This window comes from Mya arenaria, chromosome 7 (assembly GCF_026914265.1).
Source record: "Mya arenaria isolate MELC-2E11 chromosome 7, ASM2691426v1".
NCBI classification, from domain to species: Eukaryota; Metazoa; Mollusca; class Bivalvia; order Myida; family Myidae; genus Mya; species Mya arenaria.
Genome location: NC_069128.1, coordinates 6894509 through 6909000, shown reverse-complemented (window position 1 = coordinate 6909000; position 14492 = coordinate 6894509). Strand labels below are relative to the sequence as shown.

Sequence of the window (14492 nt, the reverse complement as noted above, 5' to 3'; positions counted from 1 at the left end):
AACAATATGTACACTTCACGCTAGTTAAAGGAACATTACCATTCAAATTACAACATCATAATAATAATATGTACACTCGACGCTAGTAAAAGGAGCATAACCATTCAAATTACAGCATGATAATAATAATAGGTACACTTTACGCTAGTTAAAGGAATATTACCATACAAATTACAACATGAAAGCAATAATACGTACACTTCAAGCTAGTTAAAGGGACATTACTATACAAATTACAACATGATAATAATATTATGTACACTTTACGTTCGTTAGAGGGACTCTCTCATAACTTGAAACAAAACTGTCTCCAATAAATATGTTAATATAATAAATGACCACACAATCATGAAATATCTACAACATAACTTCCATTCTTTAAATTAACTGCCTTTCGGCAATTGCGTATATTTTTCGATGTACGCAACCTCTTGTAATATGTTCGGATTGCGAATCATCGAATATCAATATACATGTATATTTGTACATGTAAGTGTTTATCTTGTTATTGTTATTAATGGGTCACCAGGCCACAAAACAGCTTAAATCAACATGTAAGAAAGTGTTTATCTTGTTACTGGTAATGGGCCACCAGGCCACAAAACAACCTAAATCAACCTGTAAAAAAGTGTTTATCATGTTACTGGTAATGGGCCACCAGGCCACAAAACAACTTGCAAGAAAGTGTTTATTTATAAAATTTTAAAGCATTGTTGTCCTAAGCGTTTCAATTTTGTCGTTAAAAAAAGGATTTTGGAAATTATTGTGACGTAATATGATAAACTGTTTCCGACTGCGGTCGAGTCGGTCTTTTTACAGAATATGTGAGAAATAATCACTGTCAGGTTTTCTTAAATAAGAAGTAGTTCTTAACAGTTCTTGACAGAAATAATGAACTATTGGTGTTAATAAAAGAAATGAATTGCGTGGAAGATGTCATTTTCGGACATACTTTAATCAGCCGAACTGCGATCTTAATTACTCAGTCGTAGCATCATAGTTGACGTCTTCAACGTTGTGTACCGTTGGAAGGAAAAGTAATGAAACCAGCTACTATTGTACTGTCCATTCAGGTTACTGTGCGCGCAAAAATTGTACCACCAGCCTCCTCCATTGTTTCGGGCACAGTTGCCAGACAACCACTGGTCCACGTCCCTATCGTATGTTGAAAACGGCTGGTGGTTGATAGCCCAAAAATCACCACTGTTGGAGAGGATATAGGAACCGGACACTGTAAATATACCGTGTTAGGCCAATTGATATCAATATCATATAAATAGAAGAAGGAGATTTTTTAGTTAATTAACACTATGATGATTTTATAATTCACATACTTCCTGCTGAGTCGATCCTCCTTTCAACGCTTATGTTGTATTGGTCTGGAGAAATAAGAAACCCCGAGTACTCGTCGAATCCAGTAGTTCCATCTGGATAACTCATGTTCATACGTAAGGTCATGTTAGCCCGGCTTGTTATGGACTGAAGAAGGCCCAGACCTGTAAAAAAAGATAACTTAGAGTTACACTTACAATATTAAGTTGTGTTAATACCAATAATATTGAGGTATGTACACACTAAGCATAATGAGGTATATACACGCTAATGGTATTGAGGTATATAAACACTAATGATAGTGTGGTATGTACACACTAAGTATAATGAGGTATATACGCGTTAATGGTATTGAGGTATATAAACAATAATGATATTGTGGTATGTATACACTAAGTATAATGACGTATATACACGCTAATGAAATTGAGGTATGTAGAATCTAATGATATTGTGGTATGTACACACTAAGCATAATGAGGTATATACACGGTAATGAAATTGAGGTATGTAAACACTAATGATATTGAGGTATGAACACACTAAGCATAATGAGGTATATACACGCTAATGGTATTGAGGTATATATACACTAATGATGTTGTGGTATGTACACACTTAGTATAATGAGGTATATACACGGTAATGATATTGAGGTATATAAAAACTTATGATATTGAGCTATGTACAAACTAAGTATAATGAGGTATATACACGCTAATGATATTGAGGTATGAAAACACTAATGATATTGTGGTATATACACACTAAGTATAATGAGGAATATTCACGCTAATGATATTGAGGTATGTAAACACTAATGATATTGAGGAATGTACACACTAAGCATAATGAGGTATATACACGCTAATGACATAGAGGTATATAAATACTAATGATATTGTGGTATGTACACACTAAGTTTAATGAGGTATATACACGCTTATGATATTGAGGTATGTAAACACTAATGATATTGAGGTATGTACACACTAAGTATAATGAGGTATATACAAGCTAATGATATTGAGGTATGAAAACACTAATGATATTGTGGTATGTACACACTAAGTATAATGAGGTATATACACGCTAATGATATTGAGGTATGTAAACACTAATGATATTGAGGTATGTACACACTAAGCATAATGAGGTATATACACGCTAATGATATTGAGGTATGTAAACACTAATGATATTGTGGTATGTACACACTAAGTATAATGAGGTATATACACGCTAATGATATTGAGGTATATAAACACTAATGATATTGTGGTATGTACACACTAAGCATAATGAGGTATATACACGCTAATGATATTGAGGTATGTAAACACTAATGATATTGTGGTATGTACACACTAAGTATAATGAGGTATATACACGCTAATGATATTGAGGTATATAAACACTAATGATGTTGTTGTATGTACACACTTAGTATAATGAGGTATATACACGCTAATGATATTGAGGTATATAAACACTAATGATATTGTGGTATGTACACACTAAGCATAATGAGGTATATACACGCTAATGATATTGAGGTATGAACACACTAATGATATTGAGGTATGTACACACTAAGTATAATGAGGTTTATACACGCTAATGATATTGAGGTATATAAACACTAATTACATTGAGGTATGTACACACTAAGCATAATGAGGTATATACACGCCAATGGTATTGAGGTATGTAAACACTAATGATATTGTGGTATGTACACACTAAGTATAATGTGGTATATACACGCTAATGATATTGAGGTATGTAAACACTAATGATATTGTGGTATGAACACACTAAGTATAATGAGGTATATATTGTGGTATATACATACTAATGATATTGAGGTATGTACACGCTAATGATATTGTTGTATGTACACGCTAATGATACTGAGGTATGTACACCCTAATGATACTGTGGTATGTTCACGCTAATGATATTGTGGTATATACACGCTAATGATATTGAGGTATGCACACGCTTATGATATTGAGGTATGTACACGCTAATGATATTGAGGTATGTACACGCTAATGATACTGAGGTATGTACACGCTACTGATACTGTGACATATACACGCTAAAGATATTGTGGTATGTACACGCTAATAATACTGAGGTAAGTACACGCTAATGATACCGAGGTATGTACACGCTAATGATACTGAGGTAAGTACACGCTTATGATACTGAGGTATATACACGCTAATAATACTGAGGTATGTAAACGCTTATGATACTGAGGTAAGTACAGACTAATGATATTGAGGTATGAACACGCTAATGATAGTGAGGTAAGTACACACTAATGATACTGAGGTATGTACACACTAATAATATTGTGGTATGTACACGCTGATGATACTGAGGTATGTACACGCTAATGATATTGTGGTATGTACAAGATAATGATACTGAGGTAAGTTCACGCTAATGATACTGAAGTATATACATGCTAATGATACTGAGGTATGTACACACTATTGATACTAAGGTAGGTTCACGCTAATGATACTGAAGTATATACATGCTAATGATACTGAGGTGTGTACGCGCTTATGATACTGAGGTAAGTACACATAAATGATATTGAGGTATGTACACGCTAATGATAGTGAGGTAAGGACACACTAATAATACTGAGGTATGTACACGATAATGATACTGAGGTAAGTACACACTAATGATATTGTGGTATGTACACGCTGATGATACTGAGGTACGTACACGCTTATGATATTGTGGCATGAACACACTCATGATATTGTGGTATGTCCATAGTAATGATACTGAGGTAAGTACACACTAATGATACTTAGGTTCGTACACGCAAATTATATTGTGGTATGTGCACACTAATGATATTGTGTTATGTACATGCTAATGATATTGAGGTATGTACACGCTAATGATATTGTGGTATGTACACGCTAATGATATTGTGTTATGTACACGCTAATGATATTGATGTATGTACACACTAATGATATTGTGGTATGTCCATAGTAATGATACTGAGGTAAGTACACACTAATGATACTTAGGTTCGTACACGCAAATTATATTGTGGTATGTGCACACTAATGATATTGTGTTATGTACACGCTAATGATATTGAGGTATGTACACGCTAATGATATTGTGGTATGTACACGCTAATGATATTGTGTTATGTACACGCTAATGATATTGATGTATGTACACACTAATGATATTGAGGTATGTACACGCTAATGATACTGAGGTATGTACACGCTAATGATATTGAGGTATGTACACGCTAATGTTATTGAGGTATTACCCGCTAATGATATTGTGGTATGAACACGCTAATGATAGTGAGGTATGTACAAGCTTATGCTATGGAGGTATGAACATTAATGATATTGAGGTATGTACGCAATGAGTTAATGAGGTATGCACACGCTAAGTTTATGAGGTATGTACACACTTATGATATTGAGGTATGTACACACTTATGATATTGAGGTTTGTAAAAACTAAGTTTACGAGGTATGTACTCGCTCATGATATTTAAGGATGTGAACGATAGTAATATTGAGGTATGAACACACTAATTATAATGGGGTATGTACACACTAATGGTTTTGAGGTATGTACACATATTATCGTCATTGAGGTAAGAGCACACTAATATTGTGGTATGTATACATCCATGTCCTGGCGTTAAAGAACAATCATACGAGCGTTACTATATTTAGTGTCATAAATTGCAGGTTGTGGAGACCACTATGCGACCTCTACAGCTAGTATACAGTTTTGCCGGTGCGTGCTCGCCACAACCGGCACGTAAATGAACGCACGTGTTTTGCACGTCATTTACGTTTTAATTGATTCGTTGTCGCAAGGAATAAGAGCCATATAATGGATTAGATGTGTTAACCCTTAAAGTTGATATAACAAGATATTTATTTATTTTGAATCGGAAAAGAAAAAAAAAAACGTAATTACGACCCCCCCCCCCGTTCCCGACCCCCACCCCTGGATAGGCTAGTGAAAATGTAAGAAAATGTTACGTTTGTGATATTATGGAAATTTGAACATAACATATTGACACTTAATGGTAACAAATAGTGTATTTTTAGTTATAGAAGGTTTTTAAGTAATGTATTGCCTTTAGATTGATTGCTAATGCTAATTGTCGGAATGAGCTGTGTCTCTGAATGAGACGGTTTTGCTCGATATAAGCTGTGTCTCTGAATGAGACAATTTTGCTCGGAATGAGCTGTGTCTCTGAATGAGACAAGTTTGCTTGGAATGATCTGTGTCTCTGAATGAGACGGATTTGCTCGGAATGAGCTTTGTCTCTGAATGAGACGTTTTTTTTCACAATGAGCTGTGTCTCTGAATGAGACGGATTTGCTAAGAATGAGCTGTGTCGCTGAATGAGACGGTGGTGCTCAGAATTAGCTGTGTCTCTGAATGAGACAATTTTGCTCGGAATGAGCTGTGTCTCTGAATGAGACAAGTTTGCTTGGAATGATCTGTGTCTCTGAATGAGACGAATTTGCTCGGAATGAGCTTTGTCTCTGAATGAGACGTTTTTTTTTCACAATGAGCTGTGTCTCTGAATGAGACGGATTTGCTAAGAATGAGCTGTGTCGCTGAATGAGACGGTGGTGCTCAGAATTAGCTGTGTCTCTGAATGAGACGGATTTGCTCGAGATGAGCTGTATCTGTGAATGGGCGGTTAACCTCGGAATAAGCTGTGTCTCTGAATGAGACGGTTTTTCTCAGAATAAGCTGTATCTCTGAATGAGACAGTTTTGTTCGGAATGAGCTGGGTCTCTGAATGAGACGGTTTTTCTCAGAATAAGCTGTATCTCTGAATGAGACAGTTTTGTTCGGAATGAGCTGGGTCTCTGAATGAGACGGTTTTTCTTAGAATGAGCTGTATCTCTGAATGAGACAGTTTTGTTCGAAATAAGTTGTGTCTCTGAATGAGACGTTTTTTCTCAGAATGAGCTGTGTCTCTTAGTATCTGAAACGGTCTGGCTCGGAATGAGCGGCGTCTGTAAATGCAACGTTTTTCCTCGGAATGAGTTTTTCTCTGAAAGAGTGTTTTTTTTCAAAATGAGCGAAAACTCTGAATGAGACGGTTTTGTTCGAGATGAGCTGGGTCTCGGAATAAGACGGTTTTGCTTGATATGAGCTCAATGTGCTGTGGCTTCCAAATCAGACGGGTTTCTCGGAATGAGCTGTGTCTCCAAATGAAACGGGGTTTTTGGAATGAGCAGGAATTACAAATGAGATAGTTATTCTCGGAATGAGCGGGGTCTCTGAATGATGCGGTTTTACACTGAATGAGTGATAATTTAGAAGAGACTATAGTTTCTGTTTCTGTTTAATTATGGATTTAAATGTTTCAGTATTAAAATGGTCGGCTGAGATCTGATGTTTCTAAAAACATTTATATCCGTTAAGATGTGAAATGCAAGAAGTCAGTTTCTCTTAATTGTGTGCAGTTGAAATATAATTATTCACTGATTTTACTTTTTTGTCAATCGATAAATATTCTTGCCGGGTAAATACCACTTCTATAAAGTCGTGGTTATATAGTTTATGAGGTTATTAAATACATAACTTATGTTTAGCTAAATTCTTTCAAAGAAAACGTAAATGTATTTATTTCGGTTCATAACCAAGTGGCTAGTATATCTGATTATTGCCATACATGGTAATTGTCAGTGGGTTTACATCATAAGGGGCTCGTATAAAAGCAGCTTGTTTACTTGTATTCGTCATTCGAGGTTGTATATCGGGTAATTATACTGAAGAAAACTTTATTCAAATACCATCACACCCATTATGGATTTAAATAAGCCGCTTTGATGTAATATAATATGCACATTCTTGCATGACTCTCGTTAGAACAAATTAGGAGGGCAAAATTATGCATCAATGTGGGTGTTCTATAACACTTGTAAGGACCAGTTTAAAGTGCATTCGACCACTGATATAATGTAACATGTCGCTTAATTTCAAACGAATTGTATATAGCAAGTGTCTCAATGATTTTGTTAGTTTTGTTTCAGGTGACGCAATCATATTATCGCCTAACAGACAGAAAATATCGTTTTCGGTGCTACTTGCTGTTTGGGTTTGAATTGATGACGTGGCCGATGTCAGAAATAACGCTGAAAATGGCAGACATTGCAAAACAGAAGGGACATCACATTGCAATTTTTTCCGACTTCGTTTTGGCATTTCAACCATTTAAGCGATTTGGTGTGCTTATCATTTATAGTTAATATACATGGAAATACAGGGCACAAATGTATTCTTTGATCATACTCGTTGCTTGGATGCGATGGTTACAGTTTTAAAGAGCGTTCTACAATTAAATGGGCTGAATTTTTGTTCTCTAGTTTTTACTCTTGCCTAGCGTATGGTGTTAAGTGGTATTGCTTTAAAGCGTCATGTTATATTTGTAGACGGTTTGAATGAAAAATTACATACCTTATTTATTCATCTTTGAAATGAAATATCCTTTACAAATATATTGTACTATACAATTTGAACGTGCATCTTTTAAATCACATTTTCTGTTTTTACTTGCCAATTTCACAATCGTTTGTTGATGCAATATTCACTTATAACGATTTTATATTATATGGTATAGATATACGCTGCCAATTACATGCAATATTATATACATATATATAGTATATCAAATATGTTATTGAGTGTATGCTGTTTGGGTACATATACTTGCTTGCCCGGTATAGGTATGTCCTGTCCAGTCATTGTTTTAATTTTTTATGAAGGTAATGAATAAATCATTCATGTTTGTCTGAAAATATTTAAATAAAACATAACTTACATAACTCACTCTATGAATCACACAACTATTGCCCATGCCCTTCAAACAAGTTCATCTACAAAGGCTTCAATCACATAGCTATTGTCCATGCCCTTCAAACAAGTTCATCTACAAAGTCTTCAATCACACAGTTAGTGCCAATGCCCCTCAATCTACTAAAGCTTCACAAAAAGTGCCGCAATTGTGATTATGAAAACTATGTGTTTTTCTTTTCTTGCAGATTAACTGATTTGTTATCTGTGAACGATTTCTTATATTACATCGAATATTTACTTCAGATTTTGATCGACTAAAAACTGAAATATATGTAAAATACAGATGAACACAGTGTTGGGAAACAATTGTGTTACGTGACGCACAAATGACAACGTACACACCGGAATTAGGGCAAATAGCACAAATCAGGTTAGTTATTTGCATATTTCTACGTTATTGACTCAATCCTACATAAAAAACCTAGTCGACCGACTGCAGCAATGCTTATGCTTTTCGAAATATTTTGTATTGTATTTCAGAACATTTTACATTTCGAAAACATTCAAACAATATTTTCCAAACACAGCATGTACACACTTTCGACCAATTTGTTATAAAAACGTCCCAAAATACATTAAATATTTGTTGGAAGTGTTTTGATAAGACATCTTTATGTAAAAGACGATTAAACTATCCTTAGATGCCTTTAATTGCAGGAATTGAAAAGAAAACGGCAAAACAAGTGGTATTGTAGATATGTAGACGTGCACACACGTTAAATGTTTTGTTATTTTACGTCAACGTACACGCTCCTAAAGTTTTATGGTGTAATGCTTAACTTGACACAATGACTATTACATTTTACCTTATTTTATCGTCTGACATATACTATAACATAAGTTGAACTATTTTGTAAGGGGCATAAACACTGCGTTGACTTAGCCGTATCATACAAACCAATGTGTTGCCTTCCGTCGGGAGATACATAATGTGTCTGAATACAAATCGATTCTTCTGCCTGCCTAAACAACAGCCAGGAGCGACTGACGTGGTTGCGTTCATTTCCATCAACCTAGCCTACTCAGACCAGATCGGTATCTTCCCGCTTCATGTGTAAGAAACTGAATTCCACAAGCAATAGTTCAGAGGCGTCAGCGCAAACACTGTCGGTCTCGTCACAAATTGCTCTAATTCAGGGTATCTCTCATGCTAAGATGTTTTGTTTTTAAAGGAAATGGAACGAAATTAATGTTAACTGGTTGGGTGGGCATCAGTGATTTACAGAACTTTAATATTGCCATTAAACTAAGACTGTTTCAGGCATTCAAATGAAACATGTTAATCAATTGCCACGGAAAATACGTCAATATCAAGCAAAAACACACGCATTACTTTATTAAATGTTGAGTCATACCCCTTACTCTGACCTAAAGAAACAAACAAACAGCGTTTGTGTTTGATCTAGGGTACACATTGTTTATTTTGCAGGCGTTAGCAACACACAGGAGCGACAGTATATATTTCGTTACCCTGTCATTATAGTGACCTGCAATTCGTTTCCATCATTTAAATCGATGTTGACTGAAGTCCTGAATTGAGTATTCGCAGAATATAATTGGAGAAAACAGCCTCGGATGTATATGAACGTTTAACAATGTCAACATTTTTTCATATATTTACGCTGCAAGTAAATCGCGTTGTGATTTCATTTTATCAGTTTAACATAAGGACTTTACTCTTAGGAATCTTAATTATTTATGCAATACCTCGCTTATCTGGAAATCAATTTGAACCTAATAAAGAATACACGTTAAAACACTACAATTAATTTAAAAGTATCATTTTACGAACTACTTTAACAAATGCACCTCGTCGTATGGCGGTGATTGCCGGGTCTTCCGATTGTCCTTAGAGAAGACTGGGCACTGCAGTTAAAAGACAATGCCAGACTCAAGACACGTTGCATTGAGTCGTTCCATTCCTATTGACTCGGAATGTAATATACAGATCCACAGAAATATTGACCAAATTGTAAGTTATCAATACAGTACATTTTTATACAGCAACTTGAATGAAAAGAGAACCTCACAGCTGAAAATAACACACATATGCGTTAAGTATTAGTAAATGGTTGCTGTTCACAATTATGTTATGATCGCCCTTGAGCCATCCGGCCCTCGGGCAAATATGGACATTTTCGGTAGTTCATCATATACTTACAAAGCTGCGGCCAATCACTAACCCCTAATCTTACGTGAGGCACTAACTACTTTTTTGTACACTCGAAGTTATACATCCAGCGAAGTAAAAACAGTACATACCACTCTTTGCGATTTATCAATACACATGTTTGAATATGTACACACAACGTTTGTACATTTACAAATTACCATTAATGTATAATTCTAACAAGATGCAACAATTTCCCCACAGTTGAATAGACAAAACAAGTAACGTAAAACTAAACTCACGATATCGGTAAATTCGCATTTTTCCACTCCAGATAACATGTAATTAGTTACTTCAACTCTTATCTCAAATTAAATGTATGAAAGTAAACACCATTTAACTTCCGTCCATTTGATGAGATACCTAAGAAAGGGAATGTCACAGGGTGAGAAAAGTGTGCAGCCAGACCGGGGCTCGAACCAGGGACCCCTCGCTTTCAGGGCGAATGCTCTACCGACTGAGCTACCGGACAGCTCACACACCTTCTCATCACCTGTATAGGTAAGTAAACCGCGATATACTCCCCTGCCAAGTTGGAATTTGTCCCCGAATTATCAGGATTGTGAACATGGTTTTACATGATTTCCCGCTAGGTTCATTTACCGTTAGAACTTACCCATCCAAAATTCACCATCCAGTGAGCCAAACCCCTGCTCGTACTCCACAAAATTCCTGTTGAAGTCAACAGACCCATTCCAGCGTCTTTGAAACACCTACAAATAGAAATCAGTGTTTAAAATCACCTTAATTACCATTGGTTTACGTATCAGAAATTTCGGACATTGCATTTGAAATAAAAGACATCAAGACGTCGCGAAAAACAAAGAGCAACATGACTCATTTCCTTAGGTTGAATGACATTGAAAATAAACTGTACGCCTTTGTAAGGCTGAATTCATGGGTCTTTGTGAAAACATTCATTACAAATATAATCTAATAATTATTTAAAATAAGATTTACCCTTCGTAATGGAAGAAACTTACAGTTTTATCTCTCCGTATAAAAGTGTCGAATTCCTTATATTTTTTGTAGGTTTAAAATGCGAGTACATAAAACAAAGGTAGAAGTTTATATGTATGTATGGAATATCTTAAACAGTGTTATTCTTCGCTAGGTATGGGCTTGAAACAATATCATTCATTACTGTTTATGGGTCAAGCATCTAAAGCATCAGTCTTTTATGAAAAGGTCAAGTGTATTAAACAACATAAGTATTGGCTATTATAATATGTGCCTCAAAAACGTTAAACAACAGTATTCCTTAATATGCATGGTTTGAATACCTTCAACTATGTAGGGCCCAAAACCGTAATCAGCACTAGTCTTTAAAATATAGGTCTACAACCTGGACCTACAGTAATCAGCACTGTGTTTCGGCAAAATAACAACAATACAATAACTACGTATTGGTTGAAATCCCTAGAAAGCATCTATATTTTCCATGAATGGGTCGAAAACCTCAAAAACAAATTAGAATATACGTCGAGTGCTGATTGATAAACTGTTGCCACGCTTTATTTTGTCAGAAGAAAAGTGATGTTTTAAGACATGAGCAAGTCCCTTAAAATATTACTCCGTATGAATACATTAAACCTAAAATTGCAATGTTATCTCTGCCTTTTCCCATTTATAATGCTTCGAATCATTAATTTAAGATAGCATTCATTTATTTAACATTGCTCCTTTTAAAGCTGCACTCTCACAGATATACCTTTTTCACCACTTTTTTATTTTTTATCTTGGAAAGGGCAAATTTTTGCGTAAATATCTGCAAACCAATGATAAAAGATTGCTGACAAAAGATCAAATCACAGATTTGCATATTTCCGTTCGAAAATTAATGTTTTATGGCTTAAACCGTTACTATCGGTTTAAGAATAATGCATAAAACATTAATATTAGAAATTAAACATATAAATCTGCAGTCTAATTTTTTGTCTTATATAACAGGTTTTCATGGATTTTCGCAAAAAATTGGCTCGTTCCAAGACAAAAAAAAGTAAAAAAAAAAGTTGTCAAAACGTTCAATCTGTGAGAGTGCAGCTTTAAGATCACCCCTCGTAAGTCCACTTAGCTACCGTTAGAACTTGGATATATATTATGCTGCATGCACATAAATAAAGAAAAATGAATTAAGCAATCAGATTTATACTCCGGGTCTTGAGTTTCAAATATAGTACAATTCATATTAATGTTTTTTTTTTTGTTTTTTTTTAAAAACAGTCAGTGTGCACACATACTTATTAGACTTTGTATATGGTATACGCGCAGTTATCAGTATTTCAAAGCACTTTATTTTTTAAACGAATTGGTTGCGCGAAAAGGTTAAATAATGTTTATTTGAAATTGCAAGTTTATACCTTTATTGGATTTTTGACACTGCCTTATTTCACATCTAGATATCTTGATCTTATTATGTTTTAATTTAGGCATATTGCCAATATAACCCTCAGATACATTGTTGCAAAATCTCCCCTAGTACTGAATGTTTCATCTCAAAAACACATTGTCGTAAAAGGACTTGCTCATGTTTTTGGTACATTTTTTTTCTCATAGTAATACATTTTGTTTAGGAGTGTTTTCTTTGTTTTTGTTCAATCATTCATGATCGTAGAATCAGAAGTGCCCAGTAGGCAACGGTCTTACCATGCAATAGGCTGCATGCAGAAAAATATTTAAAAAAAAACACAGCACACACACTACTTATCAATCGTAAAATCTCAGCCATTTCGGACATACAACGAGCCTTGAATGCATTGATAGAAGTAGTTCATAAAATTAATAATAATATTAATTAATTATTGTTTTTAACGTGTAAGTTTTATTGTTAACTTTAAATTGATTCTCAGAAAGTGAAGATTCATATCAAGAGTAAATAAAATGACTACGCGATCTGCTTGCGGCATAGTTAACATTTATTGTACATGTACATCAGATGTTGTTTTGAAAAAAAAATGGTCGAGGTGCAACGATTGACTACTTATTGAACGCAAACCTTTGGGTTTTTTTTGGACAATATGGTACAGAACAGTTACTGCAACCATTACCCTTGTAATTGAACTCATGTAATTAATTAGTTGTAAAATTACTACAATTGAAATATGAAATCAGAGAGTCACCTTAGTGAAGTCTGTTTTCACTATCATTATACTATTATGTCTAAAGACATTAAAAATGATGCACGTAAAACTGGATGAGTCCCAGCTTAGAAGGGTTATGCCATATTTAAACTCAATATTAGTAAAAACAAAACAACTTGATATCTTCATTTTTGTATTAGACTTTAGCCTAGCTCTCTGAGTCACAACAATGATCCCATAATTCACAATAAATAGTAAAAATGATCAAATATGATGAATTGGGAGGTCAAAATCCTGATTCTGCTTGGTATATTCATCTCAAATGCACAAAAATACGTGACCGTATATTACGAACTTAGTATGCCATAGTGTTAACGCTCATGTCTCCATTAAATGAATTGCCAGAACAGTTAAGAGCTAGTTAAGAGATTTGTCACACTGTAAGAAAGTGTTGTTGTTATTTACTTCAATAACTATTATAACTATTATTTAGTTGGGATCTTTTACTATATAATTCGAATAATACACAAGGCTAGTAAGTGCAGGCCACCAAAGACTGATTGTTCATGATCGGCTGAAGACTAGTTATATGAATGAATATTAAGTCCAGTATATCCTTACAAAACCTCACAAGATTCACTAGGCTTGATGTGACATTGCATTGGTTTAGTCATTATCACAGTTATACGTGTACAATTATATTATATTTAACTGATGCTGTCACACATTTGGTTTGTTCTGTTTGGTAGAACTGTACAGATAATTGGCTCAATCGTACAAAACTACATAAAGATACTGTTTTCACAATAAAAAACAGGTTTATAGTTCAAAGTTTATTTCAAAATAATAACTTTTTGTCAGATTTTCACCATATAAACACGATTGAACTTGTGGTCCATACCACAGGAAACCTCTACTTCCTATGCGTGTTCCAGGGCGTTAGGGGTGGGTGTGTGTTGTGGTCCATACCACAGGAAACCTCTACTTCCTATGCGTGTTCCAGGGCG

General features: G+C 34.7%; 1 protein-coding gene across 1 annotated transcript; it reads right to left on the bottom strand.

Annotated features, from left to right (window-relative positions):
- Nucleotides 1-863: 863 nt before the first annotated feature.
- LOC128241933 (angiopoietin-related protein 6-like) lies at nucleotides 864-11145 on the bottom strand. Its single transcript, XM_052959071.1, has 3 exons — nucleotides 11022-11145; nucleotides 1335-1496; nucleotides 864-1231 (listed from the first exon to the last, which is right to left on the bottom strand). The coding sequence occupies exons 1-3, from the start codon at nucleotides 11023-11025 to the stop codon at nucleotides 975-977; spliced, it is 423 nt and encodes a 140-aa protein (XP_052815031.1). The 5' UTR covers nucleotides 11026-11145; the 3' UTR covers nucleotides 864-974.
- Between the last annotated feature and the right edge of the window lie 3347 nt (nucleotides 11146-14492).